Consider the following 16,903-nt stretch of genomic DNA (forward strand, 5'->3'; position numbering starts at 1 on the left):
GCTAAATAAATAAAAGTATAAAGAACAGCTGTTTTACAACTTCAGACAGCAATATTTACATTTCAATACAAGCAGTGGAACGTCCTTGACAATAATCCAGCTTCTGAAATAAATCACAGCTTCAGGTAGTGTGGTAGCCAGCGAGAGTATGACAAATGTCTGAGAGCTGCAGTGTTTTGTTCTGCTGAACTGAACTGAACTGAACTGGACGATGGCATCACTGTTTCCTCCAGAGCTGCTTTATAGCTGAATTGAACTCCTTTCATATTTGATGAACTTACACAGTCATTGAACTGAACTGAAGGAACACCGAACTGACCTCAGCTGACCAACTACATTTTTTAGAGCTGCTTTACAGAGGAAATTAACTCTGTTTGGATCATTATATCATTAATTTCTGACTATCCCTATAAAGCTGCTTTGAAACAATCTGTATTGTATAAAGTGCTTCATAAATAAAGGTGACTTGACTTGACTGATTTGCTGAGGGACATCTCAATGTCTGATGTGTGTCAAACAGGCATGTAATGCTCTGAGAACAACCAAATAGATGGAGATGCATTTTAACTAATAATTAAAAATGAGCTCCATACTGGTTCATAGCCACATTTTAAAACAAGAACCGGTTCCATGCAATTAATATTCATGACGGTTCTCCAAAGTGTATTTTTCTACAAATGCTGACAGAACCCTTCACTTAAATAAGGATATGTTTAACACTGCAAATGACTCAGCAAAAATTAAACAGCGCACATAGTGTAGTCCTAAAAATAATGTAACTTTATATTAACATTTAAAAAAAAATATATATATATATATATATATATATATATATATATATTACATTATAAGTAAATGCATTAATAAACAAATGGTCTATTTGACCAATTAATTATTTAGCAATCACTGTTTTTCTAGGATTATGATTAATATGAATAGGCTTTTTATTTAGGCTTTACGTTAGGCCTGTATATTAATAAGGCTACTACAGCAAACATCATTCAAACTAGAGCCCTGCGCGGGACTGTTTTCTTCATCCCGCTCCCGCCCGCACCCGCCGAATTTCTGACCATTACCGCCCGCTCCCGCAACGTATGTGTTACACTCCCGCCCGCTCCCGCAATATGTATGTCCACTCCCGCCCGCACCCGCAAAACTCTGAGAATTTATTCCCGCACAATAATAGAGATGCATTGATTTTGTGTCTTCTCCCGTCCCGCAGGAAAAAAAAACCACGTATTTGTATTGATATTATTAAAGAGATTCATGGGGTTGTTTGTTTCGTTTCCCTGGCCTGCATGTAAAAAAACTAAAAGACAAATACATTCAAATATAATTTCGTTTTTATCAAAAACTTTGCACATAAAAATAGACTGCTTTGCAAAACAGAAAACAGAAAACCAGATTGAGAAACAAAAAACAGATCCCAATTCGTCGCGTCGAACGTGACCGACTGAAAGGAGAAAACATGCTTCAACAGAACGTAATGTGAACACAAAATAGCAAACGGACATTTAGAAACAATTCCACTCACTAAACTTCTATGTATTGTTAGTCAAAAACACCAAACAGTCAACTTGACCTGCAGGGAGTGCTGAGCGTTTTTGGTGAGGTATGATCAAGTAGCTATGTATTTGCCAGCTGCGCAATATGTGGATACATATAACGTTATACCGCATGATTTTGCCTACCAAAACAATTGAGAAACTTCTCCAAATGTCAGACTTTCCTTGCTTAGCTTTTGTGCTGTAAATACCTCGTTTGAGGTTCTTTTCTACATCATCTATTGACATCTTCTCCATCATGTCGTTAGGCAACCTCCCTATCCCGCCGATTCCTGCTGTGTTTTTTTTAGCCGCCCATTCCCGCCCGCAGCAAAATTCAAACCGCCCGCTCCCGCGAGATTTGCGTTGGGTCCCGCGGGACCCGGCGGGACTCAATCCCAATGCAGCCCTCTAATTCAAACTTTTTACATCAATACTTTTACCCTAAACACCTTTTTAGTTTTCTTATTTTTAGTGTCAGCATATCTGGTATCCTACAATACACATTCATAATACACTGTTTTACTCTTTCTAAGCCCAAAGGAGTGTAAGGTAATATGCACTTTATATTAGCCAACCTTACCTTACACTTACAATATGCTACAGGATGGATTTTACATTATTACTTATTCTAATTTCCTTTTTATTATTTAACTTATACCTCTTACAATTGGTTTTCATATTTAATATAGACTTGTGTACTGAATTCTGTACATGGTCAAACTGTTTGTTGTGGACAACAAAAAGTGCAGCGAGAATGCAAAATCTCACGAGATGTCGCGAGATGCTACAAACCAATCAGAGACGCGTCTTCATGTAAACGTACAGAAAACATGGCGACGATGTAGGGGAGCACTCTTACCTGAGTAGCCAAACATTTTCAGAGTTTAAACCAAATATCGCTAACGTTTTGTAGATATTTCAACCAAGTTATGACTACTGGAGCGGTATTGTTCACAGTTGTTCAAATAAACTATGACCGACAAGAGAAACATCGCTGTGCGACATATATCAGATTCGAGAGAAAGTCGGAGCAGAACTCTCAAACTTACCCAGAAGAAAATGAAAACAAAGACACGAATGATCGGACTCAAACAGTCACAGTCTCCGTCTTATCACACTTCATACAACTGTCGCAAAGGTAAATACTTTTGTGAGACATCAGAACCCGTGACAACGCATCGGAAACATATAACGTATTTATGCTTATAAAAACTACTGCTGCAGTGTCATGGTGGTATTACCATTTGAGTGAATGATTGCCATATGTATGTTTAATGTTATTTACATGGCACTCCAGTGTACTTCAAAAGAAGCTTGTGGTACATGTCCAAAACCTCATGCTACTTCTTGTTAAGTGTCCACGTGAAATCTTTTTTCCCAAACAAAGCATACGTGTTGTTGACTTCTTGATCTTAATTCTCAGATTTTACAACCCCAAAACGTCGACCAAGAATCAGATTCAACGGTTGTTACAGCGGAGATTCGCCTAATGAGACTGAATCCCCGCAAGACATCATCTGGGATCCCAACTCACCCACGCAAAGCTTGAATGGCAAGTGTGATCATGATAATTACACTAGCCTGTATTTATTTTCAAACACTTGTGTACCGATTAGGGGTTGGTGTTATGAGCAAAATTTTACATATGGCATGAGTTTTATTTTTGGTCAGTAATGGTATACATTTTATTATAGCTGTAGCCTATTTGATAGAAATTAAATGTATTTAAATGTCAAATAACTATCTGGCAATGTCTATTACTGGACAATCTGATTTAATTGAACAAAAACACATCTTGGACGCAAGATTATTCGTAACTAATAAATAAGTGACATCAATGCAGCAACAGTTGCACATTACATAATACTTAAGTTCAAAATTGTAAAATTACACGCGTATTCCTTAGTTTGAGTTGTTTAGGACACATCCAGATGTGTATTTTTGCATCTTTGTATACAGTAGGGTTGGGCCGATGGCTGACAGACAGAGGCGTAGCCATCATTTCAAAAGTGAGGTGGACAGAATGTCAAGTGTTATACCAGGTTTTTTCTGACCTTTGTCTAATTGACGGTTTTATTTTTAATCTTATATCTTTTTCTTAATTGGCTTAATATGCTATTTATGTAAGCTAATGACGTTAGCTAAAATAAAAAAAACATCTAAATGGCATGAGACTTGATGTGGTGGTTGACATTTGCTAGCTAAAAATGCCATCTTTATGGCTTTGATAACATGTCTGTGAAAATAAAAGACGTTACAAAAAAAAATTAACTGAAAATAAGTGCATGTTAGGCTACTACATCTTTTACATAAACTAAACCAATGATATTCAAATGCTGCATCCGGAAACACAGGTAGCAGCATTTTCCTGTTTCTAGTTGAATTGAGCAGAGCGTCAAAACAGCGGTGCGGATCACACCGCAAGCACTCAGGATCGTTTGTGGTAATATTTCAGCGCTATATCCTCCAGCAGTTTTATCTAAAGCCAAACGTGCTTCATTCAAGCCCTTTCAGCACCACGGCAGTTCTGTCTTTCTCCAGACGCGCGCCACATTAACGGAGCTTAACGCTCAAACGCAACCCCCCGATGTCATCGTCCATCGCGATGTTTCACTGTAGACATTGTCTGATGCTAATTTGGTAGACATCGCCCAACCCTAGTATAGTATATTGATGTGTAACTGTATACTGTATATAAACGGATTGCCATTGTGCATAATACCACCTTTTACATATACACATTTTAAATGTCACTTTCTTATTTAGTACTATATATTTGTAACCATTCACAGGAGGAGGAGATGCGAGAGTCATTGAGATATCAGAAATTGTCAATAGGATTGCACCAAAAGTAAGTACTGAACGCTATATAGTCAAATATAGAAAACTAAAAGGAAATGATGCGCGTCACGGTAATTTTAATCTAACAGTCATGCTATGTTTAAGGTTGAGAAGTCTAAAGAAGGGGACTCAGTGCTCCAGTGGATTGGAGACAGTGCCGTACCCTGCACACCAGAGATCAGACAGCCCAGAGTCAGGAGGAAATCAGCACGGTACGTGTCCTCTGATCAATAACTGAATACTTAAAAGGTGCCGTAAACCTTTTTTTAGACTATCATGCATAAAATGTCTGTATTACCTGACAGATGTGCTGCAGCTGTATGACATTGGATTAATGTTGTCAAAAGTACCGACCGCGATACCAAGTCGGTAATGAAATTAAATAAATGTGACTCTTTGAGTGCTGTTGAGCTGGGATCATAAACACCTCTGACTGGCCATTGTGCTCACATGCTCATCGGATGTGTCTGTGATTGGCTACAATGATCAACGCAGGGGAGTGTTTGAAAGTGTTTAGGAAGCGGTAGCGGGAGCGTTTGAAAGCACAAGCAGGCGTCGACCAGCGGACCGGTAGGCTGATAGACGCCTGCCTTCAAACGCTCCATGTGTATCTGTGTAAGCGCTCTGTGAAAATTGTCATTGATGTATATTTATAACATGTTTTTGAAGCGCTGGCCATTGTAGCCAATCACAGACATATTTGATGAGCGTGTGAGCACAATGGGCAATCAGAGGTGTTTACGATTCCGCTCAACAGCGCTCAAAGCCTCACATTTTTAAAGGTCCCGTTCTTCGTGATCCCATTTTTCAAACTTTAGTTAGTGTGTAATGTTGCTGTTAGAGCATAAATAATACCTGTAAAATTATAAAGCTTAGAGTTCAATGCCAAGCGAGATATTTTATTTAACAGAAGTTCCCTTTCAAAGCCTACAGCGAACGGCCGGTTTGGACTACATCCCTGTACATCCTGCTTTAATTACGTTAGTAGAACAGTTTGTCGACTAACCTCCGCCCACAAGAATACGCGAAAAAGGGGGCGTGGTCTTGTTGCTCCCTCGTGGAGAAGAGGAAGTGTTGCGTTCAGTTCGGTTCGGTTGCGTTTGTCGCCATGTCGTTCAGACGCTGTTATTTTCATCCCGGAGTCAAATCACCTTTGTTTGGCCTTCAGGGGCTGTAGTTTGAGTGCGTTCATCTCCCCGTTATGGTAAGAGGCGTGACCTTCTCGGGCAACGTGTGCTAAGCTGCTGTCGAATCACAACACGGGAATCGCTGGCACAATCAGAACTCGTTACGTATTTCTGAAGGAGGGACTTCATAGAACGAGGAAATTCTCAGGCCGTTTTGAGGACAGTGAAAACAGCAGTATACAGATAAGTAAATTGTGTGAAAAATACTGTTTTTTTACACATGAAACATTAACACGTTATATTGCACACTGTAAACACAATCAAAGCTTCAAAAAAACACGAAAAACGGGACCTTTAAAGCGTCAGTACTGAATTGGTATCGCGGTCGGTACTTTTGACAACACAACATTGGATATAGATCATCCATCTTTTCCCATTTCACCACTGGATCTGTGTTCACAGTGACTTTGTGTGAAATAATGTGAAAATTATGAATGATTATTGTATTGCAGCTTTTAGGATTTTGGGTTTATTGAGTAGGGATGTCCCTTTCAAGTTTATTGTGCATCCGATCCGAGTGGATGAATATTGAGAGTCTGCCAATACTAAGTTCTGATTTGATACTTATATTTTTCTAGTGCTTGGTCCACACCTGTTTCTAGTTGAAGTGTGTAAACTTCAGCATTAGAGCATTTATTACTATAGAGTAGGGTTGTAACGGTACACAAAACTGGCGGTTCGGTATGGGTTCAGTACAGCAGGGGAAATTAATTCAAAACTAAAATTTCTTAAAGATAAAAAAATATATATCTCTGCTAATGCGTAAACTATAAAAGTGTAAACTATATAGGGAGCCCTTACTTGCGCATTACTACAACAGAGCCCAAATTAGCTTAAATTCAGTAGCTTTAAAAAAAATAATAATAATAATCAACACTCAAATAACACATTGCATGCAAACATGTAAACTTCACATTAGGCAGTTTTTGCATTAACTTCTAAATCTAAGTATAAAATTATGTTTTTAATCCAATTTGTTGTTGAAATATATTCATTTATACACAGTGGCTGACATTTTCATGACAGATTAATTTAAACATACATTAAATAATCAAGACATCACTAGCAGGTTAAGTAGAATATGATGAATATATAGGCTAATATAGTGCATATATTTAGTGAGAGTTCAGTTTGTCTATTGAACTAACCAGCTGTGGACACTGAATGACTTCTGAGGTGCTACGTGACGTTGTTTACAAGCTGTTTTATTGACAAATTTCCACCGTTGAAACACTGATTGAGCGTTTACACGACATGATACGTTTCAGTAAATTGTAATGTATTCTCATACTGTCAGCTGTTGATTCATGTTTATTCTTTGACTAGGAGGAGATGATCGCATTCTCAGCTTCGCCACTTGAACTGACACGCCTCTGTCACGTCACATTAAAGAGCGTCAAAACGGCATTTATTGTTTGAATTTCGTGATAAAATGGACAGAATACTTAATATGTTGGTGTGGGAATGTAATCACTACATTAATTCTTGTATTTTATATGTACAATAGACAGAATAAACAACAACAAGTGGAGATAAGGTTAGAAAGCATGAAGATCGTGGTGTCAGAATGCCAGTCTCTCAGTCAAGTCCAAATAAACATTAACTGACGCACACGTCAGTTGTGATAAAAGGAAGGTAAAGCATTTTTGCAAGAACCAATAAACCAAAGTTTATTCTTGTGTTACGTTGCTCATTTGAACTTTCGCAAGAGGTTTGTTCCCACGTGTCAAGCATGTTCGTTTGAACTCCTGATTTTGTTTGCTGCTTTTTTTGCTGATCTATGTTTATATGTGAATAAAAGCCTAAATAAAATCTGTTCATCATATAAAGCGATCAAGTCTCTTCAGAAAATTTGGATGAAACCGCTCAATTCATATGGATTAGTTTTTGAAGGGTCAGTGTCAGTTGTGTATCCGTCAATGGCGGGACAGAGATCTCTCATATTTCATCAAAAAGATCCTCATTTGTGTTCTGAAGATGAACAAAAGTCACAGGTTTGGAACGACTTGTGGGTGAGCCAGGCATTTTTACATATTTCTGTGAGCATAAAATTCCACAGCTCTATTTTGTCACTTTCATTGTTGTTTGGTTGCTGTCGTTGCAATGTCTCCATTCTCCGCCAAAACATTGCACATTTTTGTCCTTTTTTTTTTAGAAACTTGGTAGAAATGCAATTTTTGCTGTACATACAAAAATTGTCTCGCGAGTATTGCACCATCTGATCGTTTTTCTGATTGGCCTTTATAGAGACCACAGATCAAACTAGCTATTATCGGCCACATACACTTTCATATCATAGATTTTTTAGATTTACATTAATTCCCCATCTTTTTCCTTTAGGCAGAGCAATGTTGAGGATCTCAAGAAACTTGCCAAGCAGTTTGACATCAATATGACTCGTCAGGACAAAGAGAAACAACAGGAGAGAACAGAAAAAAGAAATAAAATCAATAAGCTACAAAGTGATGGTACAGCTGCAACAGAAAGATCAACATCTGTCCCGGTCTCGTCGGATCAACCAACTGGCTGCTCATCTCTAGCGCGCCGGGAAGAGGAGGAGCTTCAGGCGCTGTTTGATGGTCCCACTCAGCACGTAAGTGGGAGACTGAGTCCACCGTCAGCAAACTGCACACCAGAAAGCACCACTGAACCTGTAGCTCAGGCTGGACCGAGGTCAAGTTCTGTAGCAATCAATAAATTTCCTGTAGATGCACCTAAAGCCACGGAAGCGAAGTTTGATGATGACTGGGAAAATGATGACCTTCTGAATGACTTGTCTGTGTTAGAAATGATAAAGAACCCAGTGCCTTTGAATGTAGCTCAGAAACAGAGCACTGCTCAGCCCAAGTCTTGCTCTAAGAAATGTAATTTTGGGACCAAGGTTAATCCCTCTCTATCTAATGGCAGGAACATCTGCTTTGAAACTCAACAGAGCACCAGCAAAAACAGCACCTTTACCAAGACACTTCCTGAAGTCAAAACATCTAATCAAAGCACTTTTAGGTTGAAGCCACCTGCTTCTGCCCAGAATCACACTACTGAGAAGCTGCTAAAGACTTCACCTGTGAACCAAGAAAAACGGCAAACACAGCCATCCCAGGGTACAAGACAAGCAGAGCTTGATAGAACAACCAAAGATGGTGGAGTTTCAAATCAGACCTCTTCTGCTACGTTTGATGGGGTTTCAGCGGAGGACATGAAGTCTCTGTTTGATTCCGATGGTTTGTGGAATGACGAAGATGACGATGATCTCCTTTGTCGGGCTTGCGATGACGTGGAAAAGTTATCCGCCAGTCAAGAACAGCAAAGACGCAGTGAAAAAGTCAAAAATCTTGCACACGACAAATCAAGAAGCTTTGCATCTAAAGCACCTTCCTCTTCTGGCTCCATTTGTTCTCAGAACATGGGCATCAACAGCAGGGGCCAACCACAAGAACCCACAAAGTCCACGCGCGTATTTGCTCGCTCAAACTCGGTACCGTGTACAAGTGGCAGCTCTGGATTTAAACAGGGCTACGGTGTGTGTTCCAGCTCTGTATTAGGGAGTCACAGTGCTCTGCAAAACAAATCAAGTCAAGTGAAAAGTGCCTTAGGATCTAGGCCTGGTTCTGCTGAATCCACAGACACCTCACAGACTGTTATGCCACTAAGCGCAACAGTAGGAAATGCTTCTAACTCCCACCATTACACATTCAAAAGACATCTGTCTGACTCCATGACGCTGACCAACAAAGGTAAGCTTTGTACGTCGTGGCACCTGCAGCACATTAGCTCTGAAATTGCATCATAGAATACTTCTACAGGAGATGACTGTAATAGGCAAGTTTGCTTAACCTGTTAAAAGAATAGCTCAAACATAAATTAAATTCTGTCATCTACTCACCCTCATGTTGATCCAAACCGGCATGGCTTTCTTTCTTCTGTGGAACTCGAGGAATTATTTTCAGGAATATTCATAATGCTCTTTTCAATTCAATGAAAACAAAACAAAGCACCATAAAATTATCGTAGCAGTAGTCCAATAGATTTGTAGAGTACATTCCAAGTCTTTAACTGATAAAAATGTTTGTCAATGAAGAGTTTTTTTGGTTGTTTTTTTATGGCAGCTGCTATTTGTGCAATAGATGCTATTTACACCGTGTAAATAGCAACTAGATTTTATTTACACTAGGTGTAATAATTTTCTTAGCGATAGATGAAGTGCAAATAGCGATATATGCTATTAACTAAGTGAAAATAGTGATGTTTTCTATTTACACCATGTAAAAGTAGCAGTTCTTTGCAATATGTGTAAATAGTAATACATGCAATTTATACTTTATTTTGACATACTATTTGCACCTCAGTATTGTTGTACATTACCAGGATGCAATGATAACAGAGTGTAAATGATTATTTATTAAAATTATTAAATGAATGCCGCCTTAAAGGAGCACGCTGACTTTTTGGGACTTTAGCTTATTCACTTATACAAATTAAGAAAATGTTCTAAATGTGGAAATAAAGTGCCTAACGAACTGTTTAATAATAATAAAAGCATTTATTGGGTTGGGTTAGGGTTGGGTGTAGGGAGGGCTTTTATTGTCCCATTAACGCGGCATCCATTTAATAATTTTAATAAATATAATCATTTACACTGTTGTTATTGTTATTGCATCCTGTTAATATACAACAATACTGAGGTGCAAATATTCTCTGTATCTGTCAAAATAAAGTATAAATTGCATGTAATTACTATTTACACATTTACTGCTACTTTTACATGGTGTAAATAGAATATCACTATTTTCACTTAGTAAATAGGATCTATCACTATTTGCATCGCTAAGAAAATATGCTATTTTCACTTAGTGCAAATAGCCGCTGTCTTTATTTAAACTTATATTAAATATTGAAGAACAGTAAAAATATGTGATGAGTTTATGGTCACTAAATGAATTTTCTGAGGCAAATATAACATTACGTGACATTGTTTACAAGCTGTTTGACGTCTTTCCGCGGTTAAAACACTTGGCGATTACATGAGATGTGATACGGATTTCGGTAAGTTGTACTGTATCTTTCAACATACCTTCTGATGTTCATTCATTTTTATTTAGTTATTTAAAAATGATCCGTTCACGTGCGTTTGCTGCAGCTCCGCTTGATCTCAGGCAGCAACAGTGATTTATCACGCCACATTAAAGAGCGCCAAAACGGTATTTATTGGCGGGCTAATTTCATAATAAAATGTACAGATTTGAAATCTGAGACTTTGTTTCATTTCAAAAGTAACCGCACAAAGCGTATTGCGATTTATTGGATGAAAGGCGTGCTACGATGTTCATTCCTCAACTGAAAACAGCATGGATTAAAAGATCGATTTTTTGGATTTAAGAATTAATTTTGGTTCATAAAAATTACAATCGAGAAATCAACTTTTTTTTTTCTTTCTCTTAGCCCTACTTGATAATGTCCTTGGAAAAGAGTAATGCAAACATTTTTCAAATATTTCTCCTTTTGTGTTCCATTGCAGAAAGACATGTCATGAGGATGAGAGAGTTATATTTTTATTTTGGGGTACACTGTTACTTTAACTATCACATTGGGTCTGAACTGTCTTCTAATGTACTTACTGTTATAGAAAAAGTGTGTAGAGAAAGTTTAATTGTAATACTTTATTCTTATGAGTGCTGAATTAAACATTGAAATTCAGTAGGGATGCACTGAAATGAAAATTCTTGGCCGAAGCCGAATAATAATAATAAAACATTTGGCCTAAGCCGAATATTGAACGCGGTTTTTCGATTATTATTTGCCAGTTTTTTCACCATTACATAAATTAAATTGTTAAAATTAGCTTTTTACTATTTTGTCTTGCTTTCTTAAAGGAAAAATAAATTACAAATCTACAATTTAAAAATATGTATTTAACACATATTTTAGCATTCCAGCAGACATTATACAAACAAAGCACAATATAACAAAAAATCAAAATATTTTTATTTGGCCATCTTATGCCATCTTATCACTTATCTATCAGGTATCATAATCAAATCACTAAGGGTGCTTCTGACATCACTGAGGGTGCTCTAGTGCAGATGTAGGCTAAGCAACGGCTCCACCACAGCACTGAGCGTACGGTGAGACATTTAAGATTATTTAGAATTTCAAAAAATATTTTGCAACAAATATTTTTCTATTAGTCTGCCTTTACATTGCTTTAATGCGTTACTATTTCACTGTCTCTTCCGAACTTTGAAGCGTGCAATTGGCCATTAATCCTTTTTGTAACATGAAAAACTATTTTATATACAAATATTATATAGACTGTAGACTCGAAAGCGAGCCACCGCTCCATTTACGATCACTAAACGCTGTCGCTATGTCAGTTCATCGCGATCTCACAAAGTTCAATGAAGCTGCTAACAATGCACAATAAGTATCTTACTTGCGTTGATTCGTGTCTACAATTTGTTTGTTCATGAGAGGTTTTGCTAGCCTGTCACTGCTGCAGAAACACGTTAAATGGATACATTTGACGTTCTACAGACACAAATATGCACCGGAGCATTTGCCAATATATTTTTACAGTATCAACTGAAGGTGCTCTTGCTTGCATTTGAGGGTGCTTAGTAGGCTTGGGTACCGTTCACATTTGAACCGGTATTGGTACTGAAATTTGGTACTGGTAGTAACGGTACCTTTTTCTGGTACTTTTGGGATGTTTACATAAATAACTGTAAAGAACCTGTAAGTCATTTATAAAAGTGTTATTGACATTATGCCAGAGCTGCCCTGGTCGCTGTCTGCCATTGTCTGTGATGTTTGATTACTGTAATATTTACTAGTAAATAGTAGACTGCTAGGTACTTAATTCAATTCATAAAAACAACCATATTATTTTTTTTCTTTTTAATTTCATTTCTATGAAAAGATTTCCCACAAATTTCGTGTTATGTATTTTCTAGTGATCAAATGAAGACATAAAAGACATTAATTTAACGTATCTTTTAATTTAATTAAACTTTTTTTGTCAAACAAAGTGCTGCACAACTGAGATTTATATGGTTAAAATTAAAACATAAAGAAAATTTGTAATTTAAAAAAAAAAAAAAAAAAATTTTGTTTTGATAATTTATTATTATTACATTAGTGTTAGTATTATTACATTGAGACGTATCTAAATTCTACTGTACAACAGTAATTTATTGTCAAGTTAGCCGAACCTTTATTTTGACGGGTTGCCGTGAATTAGAGTTTCTGTGTGTTTTATGACGGTAGTTTTTATCAAATGAAACGGTAAAATGCTCATAAAGTGACTCTCAGTGGCTCTGGAGATGACGTTCGTGCGTTCATGTCCTCATATGAGAGGCAGAGATGGAAACTTGCGACCGTCACACGCGATTCTGAGTGAGAGTGTGTGTGAGGTAAACCCATAGACTGTATTCATTCGCACAGACACGCATGATTCGTATTTAAATGGTCTTTTTTCGGTTTAATATTCACAGACACTAGTCTATATTACAATATGCGTTCTCAGGTACCGATTGATTTAATGTGTATCAGTACTCGGTAGTACCGACGTAATTCGGATGGTGCCCTTAAAAGTACTGAGTTCAGTACCCAACCCGAGTGCTTAGACAATTCAGCAGAACAGTGTCTGCAAACGGCCACTTTTGCGTCGAGATCGGACACTTTAATGCTTCCACACTTCCGACATGTTTGCTGCATTTAGAAGCGCGCGTGCGCCTCTCTCTCTCGCACGTGCTGGTTGCTATATTTGATCGTGTCTTTAAATACGTTATTCGGTTCAATTTATTCGGTTTTATTTTCACTTATTTCGGCCGAATAATTTTGGTTGCCGAACATTCGGTGCATCCCTAAAACTCAGGGGTTACAATTCATGCTTTATAAGTTTTTATATTCCACAGAACTGTAACAAAACAGAACTGTTTTTGTTGTTTTGCAGTTTTTATTTCTTCCCACGCGACTGCTAAATGTACAGCTGCTGAGATTGAGAGGAAGAAACAGGAAGCGATCGCGAGGAGGAGATCACGGATGCAGGCTAGCCAAAAAGATGGAACCCCTACATAAGAGCTTGTGCTGTACTGAACGTCAGGGATGTTCTGGCCCGTAAAGAACTAAATTATGTGATTATGACAGCCTGCAGATCTGATTTCAGTCCTCCAAATCCATTACTAATTTAGAGTTGAACACTAATTTGTCTCTTTGAAGGAAATGTTACTTGAAGATTTCTCATGCTTTTCTGAATAATGTACTGCAGTGTCATATCTGTCTAACTGCCAAACTAAATGGCTAGAGTTACAAAAAAAGCAATTTCTCGCACATTACGGTTCCGTTATTACAACCCAGTATTGTCAGTATAATGAATGGCCGATGTCTGCAAGACTTCACACTATTTTTTCAACATTTGACGAAGCATTTCTAACCATGTGTCATCTGAATCGTGAAAGAAAAGAAGCATAGACTTTGGATTATCATCATTTATATGCAGTTGCAAATGTGAGGTCACTTTCAATTGGTCAAAGGATTAGGTGTAGTCTTCTGATCATAGTCTTTACCTGTTGCTAATGGGAAAAAAAAATACTTGAATTTTCGTCAATCAAGCCAAAGGTCCTGGAGATCTTTTTTTGTATTATTATTATTTGTCGTCTTTGTTCCATATTTTTCTGTTAAACACAATCGTGTCAGTATTAAAAGAAGCAAACAAAAAAGCCGCAAACGTGATGTGTATTGTTGCTTCCAAAAGTCTCTATTAAAAAAATTGAACGTTGACTGACTGCAATCTTTGGGTCTCTGTCATTGCCTAATACTCTAATGACATAATTCATTACATCCATCGATAATTGCATCCAGAAATAGCAGCTCGGATGTCTAAACCTCATCCCTGACTAATTACCTTCTTAATGTGTAATGCTCTTAAAATATAATCTTTTAAAAATTGCATTTTCTATGCTAATAATAAAAACCCCCCTCCACACCTGGTTTATTGTACATGTCACAATGTTAGTCATTGTGTGCCTCGGGGAATGTCAGGGTATCATCGGGATCCGGCCCTTCTCAGGTGGAAGCCACACAGGACAGGTGTGTGTGCGTTTGTACTCCACCGGTCGAGACGTAGCGTAACCCCCACCCCTCCCTCACAATTACTGTAAATCAAATGCCACAGTAATTTGGCAAGAGGATGAGGACTTTTTTATTACTGTGATTATGGTTATGATGATGACTACAATTTATCCCAAGCAGATGATGAAAACGCTGGGCCCTACAGGTGTTGAGTTCATACAATATAGAAGTTGGTGAAGGATTTTTCTGTAATGTGGCTTTATCAAGCTGCTGTGGAACAGAGTAATGGGTGTTTCGGTATTTTTTGCGTCAAAAAACGGAGAGCAATTACTGATTATTGTGATGGATCCGTGCCATGCAGGGAGAGCGTACTCTGGTATCAAGCTGTAGTAATTACGTCAAATTACTGTGTCTTGGTGCCAGATGCAATTTGCATTTCAGCATACTTGTTGGTTTGGGCAGAAACAAGATAACAGTTCTCAGACTAACCAACAAGGAAACTCTAACTGTAAATTAGAGCCCGGAGACTAAAACGTTCTTGAGCAGATGGTAATGTGGTGTCTTAAAGCTTAATGTACAGTGATGACATTGTGCTTTCTCGAAAACTAACAACACCGAATCCCTTTCACGCAGTGTTGCCCGATGTGTCATGCCCCCACTTACCAAAGTCAATTCAGCCAGTGAAGTTGATGAAAGGTGTTGATTTAAGCTCTGACAGCGTGCTATCTGTATGTTAACAGCATTAGGACACAGGATGCGTGACATTGACCAAGTTCTTTAGAACTTCAACATCCTGGGAAATTACAGATCTTAAAAGGAGTTGAGTTAAAAATGGTGTTTCTCATTCACTCTCATGTGATGCCAAAATGCTGTTGGAACACAAAATGAGACATTGTGAAGAATCTTTATGCAGCGCTTTTCTATAAAATTGCATTTTACAATTATTAATACATTAGTGTGTTTTTTCTATATTTTTCTACTCTTAAAAAAAAATTCTTCATTGTCATTTAAAAGAACCTTGTACTCCATGAAAATCCTTAAGAACCAATGAGGTTCATTCTCGTGTTACGCAGCACGTTTGAGCTTCATCAAGAACCAATGAGTTTCATTCTTGTGTTACGCGACCCGTTTGAGCTTCTGTAAGAACCAATGAGGTTCATTCTCGTGTTACGCAACACGTTTGAGCTTCTGTAAGAACCAATGAGGTTCATTCTCGTGTTACGCGACCCGTTTGAGCTTCTGTAAGAACCAATGAGGTTCATTCTCGTGTTACGCAACACGTTTGAGCTTCTGTAAGAACCAATGAGGTTCATTCTCGTGTTACGCAACACGTTTGAGCTTCTGCAAGAACCAATGAGGTTCATTCTCGTGTTACGCAGCACGTTTGAGCTACCTCAAGAACCAATGAGGTTCATTCTTGTGTTACGCAACACGTTTGAGCTTCTGCAAGAACCAATGAGGTTCATTCTCGTGTTACGCAGGATGTTTGAGCTACCTCAAGAACCAATGAGGTTCATTCTTGTGTTACGCAGCATGTTTGAGCTACCTCAAGAACCAATGAGGTTCATTCTTGTGTTACGCAACACGTTTGAGCTTCTGCAAGAACCAATGAGGTTCATTCTCGTGTTACGCAGCACGTTTGAGCTACCTCAAGAACCAATGAGGTTCATTCTTGTGTTAAGCAACACGTTTGAGCTTCTGCAAGAACCAATGAGGTTCATTCTCGTGTTACGCAGCATGTTTGAGCTTCTGCAAGAACCAATGAGGTTCATTCTCATGTTACGCAGCATGTTTGAGCTACCTCAAGAACCAATGAGGTTCATTCTTGTGTTACGCAACACGTTTGAGCTTCTGCAAGAACCAATGAGGTTCATTCTCATGTTACGCAGCATGTTTGAGCTACCTCAAGAACCAATGAGGTTCATTCTTGTGTTACGCAGCACGTTTGAGCTTCCACAAGAACCAATGAGGTTCATTCTTGTGTTACGCAGCATGTTTGAGCTACCTCAAGAACCAATGAGGTTCATTCTCATGTTACGCAGCATGTTTGAGCTACCTCAAGAACCAATGAGGTTCATTCTTGTGTTACGCAACACGTTTGAGCTTCCTCAAGAACCAATGAGGTTCATTCTCATGTTACGCAGCATGTTTGAGCTACCTCAAGAACCAATGAGGTTCATTCTTGTGTTACGCAACACGTTTGAGCTTCTGCAAGAACCAATGAGGTTCATTCTTGTGTTACGCAGCACGTTTGAGCTT

The 16,903-nt window shown here is 38.1% G+C and overlaps 1 protein-coding gene across 1 annotated transcript; it reads left to right on the plus strand.

Annotated features, from left to right (window-relative positions):
• Positions 1–2,366: 2,366 nt before the first annotated feature.
• etaa1b (ETAA1 activator of ATR kinase b) lies at positions 2,367–15,590 on the plus strand. The gene is made up of 6 exons (XM_079843704.1): positions 2,367–2,685; positions 2,971–3,099; positions 4,340–4,398; positions 4,494–4,600; positions 7,916–9,309; positions 13,527–15,590. Exons 1-6 carry the CDS (start codon positions 2,520–2,522, stop codon positions 13,649–13,651), a joined length of 1,980 nt encoding a protein of 659 aa, XP_079699830.1. The 5' UTR covers positions 2,367–2,519; the 3' UTR covers positions 13,652–15,590.
• Positions 15,591–16,903: the final 1,313 nt, after the last annotated feature.

The sequence above is a fragment of the Gobio gobio genome (assembly GCF_949357685.1).
Source record: "Gobio gobio genome assembly, chromosome: 18".
Taxonomy (NCBI): Eukaryota; Metazoa; Chordata; class Actinopteri; order Cypriniformes; family Gobionidae; genus Gobio; species Gobio gobio.